At 29.9% G+C, this 16015-nt stretch overlaps 1 protein-coding gene across 1 annotated transcript; it reads left to right on the forward strand.

Moving 5' to 3' along the window:
* The first annotated feature begins 6824 nt into the window (after window positions 1-6824).
* On the forward strand, window positions 6825-8388 carry LOC114179227 (geranylgeranyl pyrophosphate synthase, chloroplastic-like). Its single transcript, XM_028065490.1, has one exon. The coding sequence runs from the start codon at window positions 7126-7128 to the stop codon at window positions 8218-8220; it is 1095 nt and encodes a 364-aa protein (XP_027921291.1). The 5' UTR covers window positions 6825-7125; the 3' UTR covers window positions 8221-8388.
* The last annotated feature ends 7627 nt before the right edge of the window (window positions 8389-16015 follow it).

Here is a 16015-nt window from a genome sequence, read left to right on the forward strand (position 1 = left end):
GCATTCTAATTTTACATCTTCCGTCTAAAATCTTTTTTCAAATAAATAATCACAATACTTAATCATCAAACTCCGTTAAGTGGATGGGATTTAAGTTTTGACCGTTAAAATATGTCACAACATTTGTATTGTGAATTATAAGATGTGATGTTATTTATGACATCTAATCGTTTTATTATTCTTTTTCTATTCAACTCTCCTTTAAAACACTACTATTTTTAGAAGATCCAAATACCTTGCCTTTTCTAAGATTCAGAACAATGGTACTATTAATGTGTGGTAACCCGAACGTAATACCATTTACGAAGAGTTATAAATCAACATCAACCCATCTTATATATTTAATATATAGATTTAGGAAATCTATTAAAATCGTTTCCAATTTTCTAGACTTACAAAGTTGTTTCATTTTCTTCTCAATCTCTTTTTCTATTTATATATCCTATTTTTATTGTGTTATATTCTCTACGTTTTAAGCATAACTTTTTTTATGAATTTTCGAACCTCTAATTTGTTTTTAATCTAGATTGAGAGTCACAAATGTCATTGATTTGGACCATATTCCCGATGATAAACCGTGTGATCATTTTGGAAACGGAGCATTTGATTTTGAGTAAAGATGCCAACGAAAGGTCTCATTAAATTGTCAAAGAATAAAGTTTGTACTCGGATTGAGAAAAAAATATTGGACTTTAGTGAAGGTGAAATGGAAATGTTATCAAAAATATTTTAGAACCTTTTGCCAGAAAAAATTTTCTAAATAAGGAAGAAGCTCATAAGTTTTATGAGAATTGCACACAAAAACAAAAAGAGTTTTGAATTTTAAACGAATGATTTACTAATAAAAATGAAAGAATGAAAATGAGATTTTTGTTGTTATTACGAAGGATTTTCGAAGAATTCTTTTGTTAACCTATCTAAGGATCAATATAATAGGAGATTACCAAACGTGGATACAAGAGTATTATGAGAATCAAATAAAAAAGTCCTTAAATATATTTTTTTAAAAGACAAGAAATAAAGTATAATATATCATGTATCTTAACTTATGTACAAAGTTACATTATTAAATACCAGTAGAAAGTAGTCACAAATCTACATTTATAAAAAATAGTGCACTCGTGTAAATTATAACAAAACTTTGAAAGAATAACAAAATTTATTGTCTATTAACCTTTATTTAACATACACTTCATTTAATATTGTAAATACTTTATACAATTTTATGTATCATCACGTTATTTCAGTGTATTAATCCCTTACTTACAAAACATAGTAGAGCTTTTTTAAATGTGTGTCTATCCTACATTCCCATTTTATCCATCTCTAGTCTTATTGCCTCTATTTCTCCAATAGTACTCAAACATTCTTACCATTCTTTTGTAAATTTAGTATAATTCTCTACATTTTACTACTTCTTACATCTTCATTGTGACTTTTGACAAAAAAAGTCTTTTAGGTCATATCCCAAATGATTGTTATCTACATACTTTTTCAAATGATATTACCTTTGACAATGAGCTATAAATTACTAAATTGTTTAAAGTGATTTAGCGCTTGTATATATTGTATTAAAATTGTTCCAATCCATCTATTACACATGTTCAACACTATAGTTGCAAACTTATAAGAAAAAAAATAGATGACATGTTTAATTCACCTCACCGCACATCACATGAATGTCGTTGCCTAGTAAGATTCTCCTGCATCTCAAGTTTTGTTTAATTGTCACTCTCTCCATAATTACCCTCCAAGATAAATGTTGTATCGATGACAATGCCTTAACTTTCCAAAATAGTCTAAAGAAATTAGTATCATTCCCTTATTGACTATTCAACAAGTTTTCATAAGTTCATCTAATAGTGTAAACATCCCTCCCCCCCCCCCCCCCCCCCCCACTACATCACACCATTTCCATTCATCTTCCCTTTCCATATTTGGAGATCTTAGTTCTAACTCTGCCATTAGGGTTGATATATGTGGTTTTTCCCACTAAAAACATGCTCCATGTCACTCAACACACCATTCCCATTTGTCAACATTTCACCAACTCCACTCTCGTACTATAACCCCAATATTATGAGCATTTAGGTATAGTATAGGAAATCTATACATGAGAGGAGAATCTCTTAACCATCTATCGTCCCCAAAACTAATCTTAGAACTTATCCCTAATTTTTACACTACATTCTCATTAAACCATTTTCCAATTGTCTCATTTCTACACACAATCCTAAAATGATTTCACCACCTTGATTTGTGTGTTGTGGTACCCTTATCATTCAACTTTCTTTAAAATCCATATTTGAATTCTAAAATATCCTCTCGTGGTCCATCATTTTCCATAACCAACCGTCATTTTCACTTGGCCAAAGCAATATTAAATAACCTAATGTCCTTGATACCCAACCAACCCTTCTTGTTCCTTAGGTTTGTAGATATTCTCCTACTTTATTCATGTAATCTTTCTACCTATCTCTTCCCAACTCCATAAGAAGTCTATTTGTAACCTTATAATAGGATTGCATACCTTAGATGACATTTTAAAGAAGGAATAGTCAAACAATGGGATAATTGTAAGAACATATTTAATTAGACATGTTTGGCCCACAAAAGGTAAGAACCTACCCTTCCACCTAGCTAGTTTTTTCTTAACCTTATTCACCACATTATTCCAAAGGCTTGACTTTCTTGACTTCCTCCCCCCTATATATGCCTAAATATATGAAAGGTACTCTCATAATAGAACAACGGTAAGACTTTTGCAAAGCATTGTAATACATAGTTTTTGTGAAAATAAACCTTAAGTACATACACAATTTCAAAACATTTCAAAATACTTTTTATGACTATATATATATATATATGGAAAAACTTATAATTTAAAAAATGTTTTTAACATGTTAATTCTATCCCAAAATATCGTAATTTTGAATCAATTTTTAACTTTTGTATGGATTTATACTTTTTCTTTGTAGGTTGGTTATTCATATCACGATAATGATTTTATCCTTCAAATATGAATCATATTAACATGAATAGATAATATTCCTAAAAAGGATATACTCTCACATAAATCATAAAATGTTTGGTAGTTCTTAAAGTACACAAGTTTATTTAGATTTTAACTTTGATATAGAGAGTTACCCTTAATTTGTTTAACAATCATTCAACGCATTACCATTAAGACTCTCATTAGTAAGTCTCCATCTCTCATCTTTCAACTTGTAAATTTTCATTTAAGATTATATGTTGACACTACATCTTGTACTTCTCTAATATACTTATTCTAATTATTCTCAATTAGGGATATATTTTAATATATATTTTTCTAGTCTTAATTATCAAATCATTATTATATATCTTTTCAAGACACAACTGTCTCATTACCAAGATATCTCTAGAATCTTTATTTTTTACATCAATACATCTTCCATAAATTTTCACCTTTTATACTAAAGATAACTTTGGTATAAATATCTTTAATTAGAAATTAAATTCTTCATCTTTGTATTTCATTAGAAATATTCAAAACATTTATATATATATATATATATATATATATATATATATATATATATATATAAACATTGTATACCTTCAGCATATACTGTTAGAAAATGATTACTCAAATAATACTAATAATAATATAAATATAAAATAAAATAATAATAATTATTAAATCAATAATAATACTAAGACAATATATAAAACAATGAATATTAATCAGAGATCAACAATTATAATAACAATAATAAATAAAAATAAAAGGTAAGGAGTAGAAATATCCTAGGTTGAGGCACACATAGCGCTATCCTTAGAGAGAAAACGCCCCTACTGCACAGGACTAAACAAATACACAATTATATGTGTCTCAAATCAAATGTGTTTCTCTCCCAAGATACAACAACCCGTCAGATCAATCTCAATCGAGTGCAGCGAAGGATCTCCGAACCTTATGAACACCACTGTCTCTGTTTGTTGTGTTTTTCCTCATGCACCTAGGTGGTATTTATAGGTAGATAAAGGAGATAAAGAAGTAAATTGCAATAAGAATATAGCCGTTAATCATTAAAAACCATTAAACCATAAATTAAAGGTCTATAAAAACTTCAGTAACAGTAGAATTTTTATTTTTATTATTTATTTTTTAAATTATAATAAAATATTTCTAACATATACTTCTTAATAAAAATAATTTTTCTCCTTGTTACTTTTCATCGTTGCTTTCCCTTTTGTCTCATTCTTCTGATATGACTTATTACACATTCAAGGTTCATCATTTTCATCATTGTATCAAGATTATGATATTAATGTCACATGTTTTTCATGTTGCATACATAGGTTGGGAGATGAAAAACATTGAATTGGACTTACTGAATATGTAAAAGTTGTCAATTATGAGGCTGTGGACAAGAAACAAGGTGTTGTAAATAGAAATAAGTAAGGGGTGTAATCAATCTTTTAGAGATGTGCAAACAATGGGAATAAAGGGGTTGTAAGTAAGATAAGTCCTAACTATTGAGACCCGATCTATCTTTCTAATGGCCTTTTTCTCATTGGGAAACCTAGTTCTCATTTCTTCGATTTCTTTAGTTATTAGAAAAATAAATCAAACAGAAATATGAAAAAGTGGTATTTATTGGGTTTAAAAGTTTGGTAATGGAGGAAATGAATACAATAAAAAATAGAGAGAATATTAACTAAGAACAAGATTTGCACTCATCATGATGGCTTATTATCCATATTCATATTCATCGATCCATAAATAGTCATCTCCACCAAGACAATTCATATTGTATGAGAATCTTTAAATGCAACTGAAGAGCTTTTCTGGTGTTCTTTGAATTCTAGAAGCTTTGGGAGGTTCTTCATCCAAAACTTTAAAGGTTATATTTCTTTTGAGATGTTGGAAGAAAGTTTCAACTTTTTCTTTTTTTTTTTTCTGTTCGCATGCAACAATCCTTCTAGAGCTGTCGATGATGGATTTGAAGAATTAATTATGTTTGTATGTATAGATTTTAAGAGAGGAAATGCAGAGATTTGAGGGATGGATCACTTTTTTATCTCATCAAAACATAGCAGATTTAAAGAGATATATAGTAATTTACAATAATATCCTCCTAAATCGTGTATATATATATATATATATATATATATATATATATATATATATATATATATATATATATATATATTATTAAAGTTAATAATATATATTTATAATAATTAATAATAATAAATAATTTATATGCATAGTAATTAAATATAATAAAAAATAATATATATAATAATTATTATTATTGTTATCATTAATAGTTTTAAATAATAGTAATTATTATGAAAATAATAATAATAATTTATTGTAATTTACTTTTTATTTTTTTATTAAAATTTATTAAATAATATTTTATTAAAATTTAATATTTTTACCTAATCTAAAAATTATTTTATATATTTTTTCTATCAAAAACATTTTAGTAATTTTCAAATTTTATCTATTATAATTTTTTATTTTATCTATCGATCATTCAAATCATTCACTAACATTCATACAATTTATCTTCAAATTCATTTATTTTATCCTTTAAATCCACACAAAGAAACACACGTATTCATATATACAAATTTATCTTCACACTTTCTCCTAGAACCATCTTTTTATGTGAAAATTTAGGCATAAGATACGAGAGAGATGACATACTCTTAATTTAGTGTCGTTTCTTCCATGCTTAAGTTGTTGTCATGTTTTTAGTATTTGGCTTTTATACGTTTTCTATGACCACATTATATCGGGAACCTTCAATGTATGAGTTTGTAATGAATATACGTGAATGTTAATATCAACATTTTCGATATTGAAAATAAATGAAGAAAACGTTGGGACGGTCGATTTGGGCCAAACACTATGTTATCTCAAGGAGTTAGGGATTCATGGTCCCATTTTTTTTTAAATTATATATATATATATATATATATATCACATCAAATAATTGTAAGTAATTATTCTAAAAAACACAAACTATACTTGGAGATGGTAGTGGTTAATAGAGTTGAGGTGACTCTATTTTGTGTTTGGATGTGTTTCAATATAAATGTTATTGGAAGAGTTCATATTTACTGGGCGCTAAAAGATGAACGAGCACTATTTTTTTTTTTGTTGCCAATGCCATTGACAAAGAGAGTGCTAGTGGTGGATATAATAAGGTGACATTAGTAGGATGAAAACAACGTTTCAACTTGTTGACAATAGGGAATAACATTGACATCTACACTAAGCCATATAAAAAGAAGAATACAGAAAATTACGGTGCATCAAATTATTTTGTGATCCATGTCAACATAAGAGTGTTAAGAAAATTGTTCACCATATCACTTACTTAAAAACAAAAAACAAAAAATCTATTACCTTTAGATTTACAATCCAATTTCTATATGACCTTTAAATACAGTTTCACTTAAAAAAAACATTAAAAAGAAAGATAGCATAGTATTTCATTATTATGGATTATAATAAAGAGTTGAAGGTTTCATAATTAATAATATAAAGCATTTTATACGTATTGATGAATGAGGAATTATAGGGATATTTAACGAAATGGTATTTGGAAAGAAGATGAATCAGTGATATTCATTCATTCCCCTTTGTGGTGGTTTCTTGCAAAGTATAGGAGAAGTGGAGTCACACGTCAAATAAAAGCATATGGTTTGGTTTAAAAGAATGGGAAAAAAAGTTGATGGAATAGACACGAGGCGGGCAAAGGAGGTGACAGAACATAAAGGGAGTGAAAGAATAGATAAAGAATAGATAGATATATAGATAGATGGGTTATATGCCGAATGGTGTAATAGTTGAATCTCATCTCATCTCCTAAGATCCCAATAACCAATCCTAAGTAATTGACTCATTGCTGCAAGTGGAACCCTTTGCTTATCCACTCACCACTCACTCACCACTCACCTCTCACCTCTCACCATTCACCACCACCCCTTCTATTCTTTTCTCCTCCCTCGTTAACCCACCCTAATACAATGCATTAACTCTCATACTTCGCACCAAAGCCCAAACCTTTCAATCTAACTCCACAACCCACCCTAACCAAACAGATTCTCACAAACCCCACCATGAGTGCCGTTAATTTTAACGCATGGCTACACCCCAGCTTCACCAGATCCAGATCCCCAACTTTTCTCTTTCACGGCCTCACTAACTCCCCCATTCCCTCCCTCATCGTTACCAAACGCCCAAGAGATAAGCTTTATTCGTCCCCGTCTTTCACAGTCTCCGCAGTGCTCACCAAAGAGGAGACGGTCGAGACGGAAGAGAAGCCGGCGTTTAACTTCAAGTCCTACATGCTCCAGAAAGCCGACGCCGTCAACCAGGCGCTTGACGACGCCGTTCCGCTCCGCGAGCCGCTGCGGATCCACGAGGCCATGCGCTACTCCCTCCTCGCCGGCGGCAAGCGCGTGCGCCCCGTCCTCTGCGTCGCCGCCTGCGAGCTTGTTGGAGGCGCCGCCGCCACCGCGATGCCCGCTGCCTGCGCCGTTGAGATGATCCACACCATGTCCCTTATCCACGACGACCTCCCCTGCATGGACAACGACGACCTCCGCCGCGGTAAGCCTACCAACCACAAGGTCTTCGGGGAGGACGTCGCTGTCCTCGCCGGCGACGCGCTCCTCGCATTCGCCTTCGAGCACATCGCCGGCGCCACCGTCGGTGCCTCCCCGCCGCGCATCGTCCGCGCCCTCGGCGAACTCGCGCGAGCCATCGGCGCCGAGGGACTCGTCGCCGGCCAGGTGGTCGACATCAAGTCCGAGGGGCTTGACGATGTCGGCCTCGAACGGTTGGAGTTTATCCATCTCCACAAGACGGCGGCCCTGCTGGAAGGCGCGGTGGTCCTTGGCGCCATCCTGGGCGGTGGAAGCGACGAGGAGATTGAGAGATTGAGGAAGTTCGCGCGGTATATAGGATTGTTGTTTCAGGTGGTTGATGACATTCTGGATGTTACGAAATCTTCCCAGGAATTGGGGAAAACTGCGGGGAAGGATCTCGCGGCTGATAAGGTTACTTATCCCAAGCTTTTGGGGATTGAGAAGTCTAAGGAGTTTGCTGCCAAATTGAACAAAGATGCTCAGGATCAGCTCTCTGGCTTTGACCCTGTCAAGGCTGCTCCTTTAGTTGCTTTAGCCAATTACATTGCTTATAGGCAGAACTAGATTGTTGAACTGTGTCACAAATTAACAATTGTTTACAAAATTTAGATTTATGAAGCCATTCTATATGCTTATTGCAGTGCAGCTAGGGATTATAATAATCCCCTTGCCCTTCCTCTTTCTTCCTTACTCGTCAATTTTGAATCATGAATAAGTATTATATTCCTGTAATTTGTAATTAAGTATTATATCCTTATGTGTATATAAGTGTAAAGGATTTTTATACTAATCACACAATGGCATGTCTGGTGACTTTCACAGTGTTTTGCTTCAAAGTTAATATGGTTGAAAACGTTTCACTTAGGCTGTGTATATAAATTAGACTCGGCCTGTTTTTTGGATGTTGAATATTTTGTCTCAGGAATTAAACTGGTGAGGTTAGTTTTGCCCTGATTATGTAAGTGTTTCTCTGATGTTGGCTTTTGAGTTTTCAACTGATATTTTCTCCATTTGCTGTTGTCTTTGGTTGCTGGTGTTGAGTTTGAGTCTGAAAAGAATTTGGTATGGCAGATGCTGTGTTGGGGATAATTGAACACATTTGTTTAATTCTATGTAGGTATATTCGAACATATTTCTTTCTGCTGTTTAATTTTCAGCAGAGAAGGAATAGTTAGCCATGTCAGTGGAGGATGATGAAGCAATCAGTTTCATATTTAACCTTGGTTCATCTATTATATAATATATTATGGTAGCTATGGAATTAGGTGTCATCAAGTCAAATGAAACACTTCTTCTATCTTGTTGACTCCTTAAATTTTTAGATTCTTTTAAGCAAAATGATCGCTTCAAATTTGCTATCCTAAAGACAAGTTTGTTCTTCTTGCTGTTAAAACATAAACTCGTATCAGATGCTCCACAATTGAGCAACTTATTATGCTACAAAGCATGGAATGTCAAACTTATTAGTTTAAATTGATTTTTAAACCAAGATGATATGTGAACGGACTTTAGTCAATCTTGTTTTCAAAGGGAAGTTTAGCCTCTGTGGCCGACTTTGAAGTTGTATTCTCACTTGATATTGCTGGAATGTATTGTTAGGCAAGCAATAGAGTTTAGGTACAACAAAATTTTGGTCATTGGTTGGTCTCTTTTAATATGACAAACAAAAATTTGAGTTTCTGTTGAAAGTGGTTATCAAAACGTAGTTTCTGAGGTGTCTCGGACAAAATTGTTAGGCAAAAGTAGAGAATAATATAGAAGGAAAAGAAGAGCATTGATGGGCGAACTAATTGTATTGTATCTTCTGAGAAAGAAGCTGATTCCCGAGTCCTTTTGACTCTGGAGTAGTGGTGGAACCTTGTGCTTTTGGAAGCTATTAATTTATTCTCCAATCCATCCCTGGCACTTGGAAGGGATGTAGAAGGCCAACTATAAATAAAGCACTCTTTTACCTTATTATTTCTCATTATAATATAAAATTGGGGTATATATATGTTCGGATGTTGAACTATGGTCATTAATATATATAATTTGGGTCTGTCTTGTCTATATGATAATCTAATTAATTTGCACAGGAGATGGTTTTGCATTGAGATAAAGTACAAGCCAATACATCCATGATGGACCAATTAGCACCTTACACGAGCCTTTTAATGCAGCACTGCACTGATTGGTGATTGGCATGACACGCCCTGAGAAATTTTGATGTCTGCATTTTTCACCAGTTTTGTTCTGCCAATAGTGTCTCATCAAAAGCTTCAAAATTCCGGACCCCATATGTAACAACCTTATTGTTGGATTTTATGTATTTTGCTACGTTGTCAAAATCTAGACATGAATCATGGGAACTTTTACGTTAAGTGTTGATTGGACGATGCATAATTTATCATGTGATGCATTTTGACTCTTAACTCCTATTTGTAGAAAAATGACAAAGTTCACAAAGATGCACGTTGAAAGCAATTAAGAAAAGGATGTAATGTAAACTATCTATCACTTACGATTTAAAAAGACTCGATGGCCAGAACTATTGGTGGAAAGAGAAATGCCAACGTCATCATTTTATCTAGTTTTTAAATTTTATGATTATTGAATTAAATTTATTAAAGTTTTATTTTTTTTATGAAACTTAATTTTTTATCTATTGACTTTTTTATTTTATGATTTTTTATATGTTTTAATCAATCATAGAATATAGGTTAAATAATACGATGCTAGTGGGCAACTAAGATAAGTGGCGTATACGTGGGGGCAGGTCTTCCAATCAATGTACCATTAATTCTTCAAAAAGATTGTTTACTGGAGCAATCAGACAAGACAAAACGGAAGATTAATTTTCCAATTTCTCTTCTTAGTTTCTTAATTTCATTGTATTTTACCTTCAATATATTTATGTTTTCTAAAATAAGATAGCAAATTTGTCTTGTAATTTGTTAACTATAAGATTGTGTAATTTACGTATAATGTGAAAAAAAATGAAATCATAAATATAACAACAATCATACAAAAATAATTCATAACGTGTTTCTCTCTTTTTCTTTGTTTTGTTAGTTTTTTATTATAAAATGTCTAATTTTTTTTTTTTTTTGCGAGAAAATGTTTAACAACTTTACAAAAATAGATTCACACAACATTGGTTGATTTAATTCAAAGTTTATATTAAATTTAAATTAAACCAAACATAATCACAATTTATTTGTATATTTGATTAAAATGACTATTTAATGAAAAAATTGAATTAAACAAAAATTGTTAACTCTCTTCGTTACTAAGAGTATCAAAGTAAGTTAAACTAACTTATTCAAGGGGCTCACCATAGACTTAAGCTTAAAAAGTTTCGTAACTTTGTTTGATCTGCAATGGGGTGATAAGTTAAATAGGTTGATTAATTTTAACCATATTTTATTCTCCTAACTTATTTCATATATTGATTGGATTACAATTAAAATAAATTTACTGGATTAGTAACATAATTTGAATTTATTTTGAATTCTTACTGTGATATTTCATACTATTTATATTTCAGAAATAATTTTGTCTTTTATTAGTTCAAGATGTTGAACTCCTCTGGTTCTTTTTCTTTTTTTTTGTATTTTGTTTTTTCCTCCATCTCCAATTGTATGTTCATTTTGCACCATTTCTAGATAATAAAACACCATTTAAATGGTATTTTTTTCTAATTCAAAGTCCTAAATATTATTCTCTCACAAAAATCTCTCACCCCATGTAAGAATTAAGTCCAAAAAATAAAAATCAAACTTTTCAATATAAAACATGGTGGGGGTAAGGTGGAAGGAGAAAATAAAATAGAGAAATTTCAAAGTAAAAAATGATGCAGATTTTAACATGTAGCAATGTCAAATCATCTTAACATCAATGAAAAATAACAAATTAACTCTATTCATCAAATATTGAGACTTAATTAAAAAAAAAAAAAAAAACAAGGACCCGAATTCGACTTATATATTTTCCTCGTCAATATGTTTCGAAGTATTTTTATATTTTACTTTTTTTTTCTATTTATTTTACTGTAGAGGCCCAGACTAATATTGTATCTAATACCTTTAATGTTTTGCACCATATAAGCTTGGTCAACCTTCACCTTTGATAAATATGTAACTATTTCCCTTAAATCAATTAAAATTTAGTTTCTGACTGATGTCATTTGGCCAAGCAAGTTGAACTTCTCTTTAATAACAATAATGGTAAGAGTTGACATCCTTCTAAATTAGTTCACATAAATCCTTTAAATCTTTTTGTCGTAATATCTTTTCAATTATTTTCTTATTTTTGTTGATGATTTCACTAAGCATATTTGGATTTATCTTTTGATATATATATATGACTTCAAAAATTTACACTTTAATATATTTTTTAAGTGGGTGTCAAAGTTATACATCCGAACCAAAATGAGTATCATCTGACTAATTAAACCTATTTTTATAAATTTCTTTTAAAATGTTATAAAATAATCTTTTTTACCTTTCTTGATTTAAAGGTTTTGAATTGTCTTGCCCTCATCATTAGTTAACATTGAACCAAGTTTATTAATAATGTTAGAAAATTCATTTTACTAAGCTACAAGTGGGTACTAAATCTATTAATAAACTTTACCCCATATTACCTTCTTGTTTATAAACTTTGACTTACGTTATAAAACTATTTTTATAAGTAAATACGTCATTTGTTATGAACATATTTTTCATAACATTTTATATTTCTTTTTTTGAGCCTAATATAGAAACTCACAACATCTTCAAATTTAATATATAAACTATTTATATACTATAAACAATATCATTGAGCCTCTTAATTTTTTTATAAGAATAATCATAACAAAGAATTTTAATTACATGAAGCATTTGGGATGTTTCAACCATATGTAATGTATTAAGAGTTAATACTTAAGCCTCAATATTTACATTACATCCCTAAAAGACTTTATATAATAGTTTAAGCACATAAAAATAATTTTAATCAAACTCCCTTTGCAGGAGATAGCTTACTGCTAGCACAACTATAAGGAGATTTGCATATTCCAAATAAGATTGGAAATTATATATGTTGTGTAAGTTTAACTTAACTATCCACAGATGATTTTTTTGTCAATAAATGACTATTTGTCCTTCTTTTATTTCACCCGCAATAGTGGTATAGATTGTAATATGCTATGTCTCTCCATTCCTCATCAATCATCATCACCAAGGTCTTTATTTTGTTGAGATAGAATTTTGATACTATAAGTACCCCAACATCCATACCTGCATAAGAGCATAGTCACTCTAGATTAAAGAGTCCGAGAAAATGTTAGATATTTTCAAAACTATATGATTTTCATAAATCTGCTCTATAATAGTAACAACCTTGTTTATATTTGTTATTGTACACCTTTTATGGTCCTCTTACCTAATATACTAACCTTTGACTCATCCTGTTTATCTTATTTTATCAACGTTCTTATACAATAGACACTATATAAACACCAATCAAAGTATGAAAAATTTATATTTGAGCTTTTACATTTTAGCCACACCCATACTCTCAATTGATAATAATAATTTATCAAATATGATCTTAAATCTAAAATATAACTTTAGAGATACATTTAGACTAGAAATATATCTAAATATTTATGTCTTTTTCATAAAAGACATCAACTATGACATATTTTTCACCATTGGAAAGGTCACCACTCTTTAATTAGTTTTGGCTATTGTTACAATAAATCAATAATTTTGATATTAACTTAGATATATCCATAATATTTTTCTTCATGAACATCTTGATGAGGAAGTTTATATGGAACTATCCTCATACATTACTTATATAACCCAACCAAGTGAATTAACAAGTCTATGATTTGAAACAAACAAAAATATAATGATTTGCTAAATTTTTTTATCTTTATGTTAGTGCAAAAATTACATTTTACGTTGATTATTTAAGATTGATTACATCAATTTTAACATTTGTTTACATCAGATGTTGAATCAACCAATATAATGTGTCATGAGAGGAAAAAAGATCTTATATGCAAATCTTCTCCGCCCATCATTTCTGAAGGAACATCTACCCCTAATTTTCTCAAGGATAATGATATTTTAACATACTTTTTTTTATCAACTTTTAACCCACTACTTTAATCACCCTTAGATAGTTTATTTTGATTTTTTGTAGTGATGTGATGTAATGATCTAATAGTGATCAAAGTAATAAGTTAAAAGTGGGTCAAAAAAAGTAAATTAAAATATCATTATCCTTTTCTCAACTTTCTCTTATCTTTTGTGACCTTTTATCATTTCTTTAGTGCCTTTACAATTTACTCTTCAAAAATTGTTCTTTTAATTGGAGATCCATCTACAAGTTAACACAAACATTCTTTCATTTTATGTATAGGTAGAAAGTTAGTTATAGAATTTAGAATAAACTAAAATTGTTCGTGTTTAAGAACTTAGATGTAGAATTTTTTCAATATACGAACCAGAATTAAATTTTTTATTTTAAATTTGATATAAAAGTCATAAATCTAGTAGTGAGTCTTAGCAACAAAAGCCAGTTCTATGCGACGGATATCCACGATGAAAGTTGGAGGATTAAGGGACTAAAATAATATAATTATATAATTATTAGATTGGATTATTAGTATAATGTTTTAAAAAATAACTCTTCTAATTAGATAATTTGATTATTAGATTAGATCATTAGTATAATATCTTAAAATATGTGAAGAAGTAACATCTATCTATCTTGTTTTCACTTCACCAATAACTTCTCTTTTACCACTTTTAAAGAATGAATCTATTATTTTATTCTTCATCAATATACATTTAAAAAAAATTAATATTAAAAAATAATTTATCATAATGTAATAAAAAATTGAGATACGTAATTATTAAAAGAAAAATATATTATAGTCAAGTCACATACATTTTTTTTTTCTAGTTTATTCTATAGATACAGTTGAAAATTTTGATTAGTGCTCGAGTCAGATGATGAAAAATTATCATATTCGGTTCTTTTGGAGGATGGATCTATAAGAATTCACTTATCCCAATAACAAAAAAACCTGACTTGAATGATCTTGTATTAAGAGCAAAATTGGCTAAGGAGATGGGTCATAATTATTATGGAGAACCCACATGGCCTAACGATCTTTTATATATTTTTCCAGTAGTAATTCTAGGTACTATTGCCTGTAACATAGGCTTAGCGGTTCTAGAACCATCCATGATTGGGGAACCCACGAATCCTTTTGCAACTCATTTGAAAATACTACCTGAATGGTATTTTTTGTCCCGTATTTTAAATACTTCGTACCATGGCCAATAAGTTATTGGACGTTCTTTTAATGGTTTCGGTACCTATGAGATTATTAACAGTACCCTTTTTGAAGAATGTTAATAAATTCAAAATCCATTTCATTGCCCAGTTGCCCTTTGAAACAACATAATACATTTTTTTTATATTCATAAAAAATGAATATACTAAGGATAATGAAATAAAAAATAATGTTAATATAGTTCGTTATCAAATTAAATAAAGAAGTTACCTTTTTTTCTTCAAGAAAAAAAAGATAACAAATAGTGACAAATGAAAGTAAAATGTAATAAGTTTGTGTCTAACTCTCTTTTCTTCTTCAAAAACAAAAAGAAAACATATGAGACCGGAAGATGAGTACAAATTTGTGAAAAACTAAAAAGACAACGAGAAGAAAAATAAAAAATATCTTAATAAATATTTGATTTAATTACTCATTTGATTTTTATTTTAAAGATTTAAGTCGGTTCTCTAGTTGTTTTAGTCTCAATTTTAGTTCCAACTTTTAGTCATAATTTAATATTTTTTAAAATATAAAAACAAAAAAATAATTAAACCTAAATATTTTTACTCTTTATTATATTTGATATTATATTTTATTATTTATTAACATTAAATATTATGTTTTATTAAAAAAATAAAAAGATACACAATTTAATTTTTATTAATTTTTAAAATATATTACTTATAATTTTAAAAATTTCAAAAGTATACATAGTTTAAATATATATATATATATATATATATATATATATATATATATATAATTAAAAAAATCAAAAATATTTTGGGGAGCCGCAAACCCTCCCAGTTCCTTATATAATCCGTCATTGTTTCTGGTAAAACAAGATCATTAGATAACCCTAAACGTCCATTTAACGCTAACGATTCAGAATTCTTTTTCTTCATTTTGATGCTTTGAACATGTGACTGAAAGGGTTTTTTGACAATATTTGACTCTGAAGTAGCAGTGAGAACCTAGTGCTTTTGGATGCTATTATTTATATCCTTCCCTGAACTTTGGCACCTCACACTTGGAAGA

The sequence above is a fragment of the Vigna unguiculata genome, chromosome 3 (genome assembly GCF_004118075.2).
Source record: "Vigna unguiculata cultivar IT97K-499-35 chromosome 3, ASM411807v1, whole genome shotgun sequence".
In the NCBI taxonomy this organism is placed as follows: domain Eukaryota; kingdom Viridiplantae; phylum Streptophyta; class Magnoliopsida; order Fabales; family Fabaceae; genus Vigna; species Vigna unguiculata.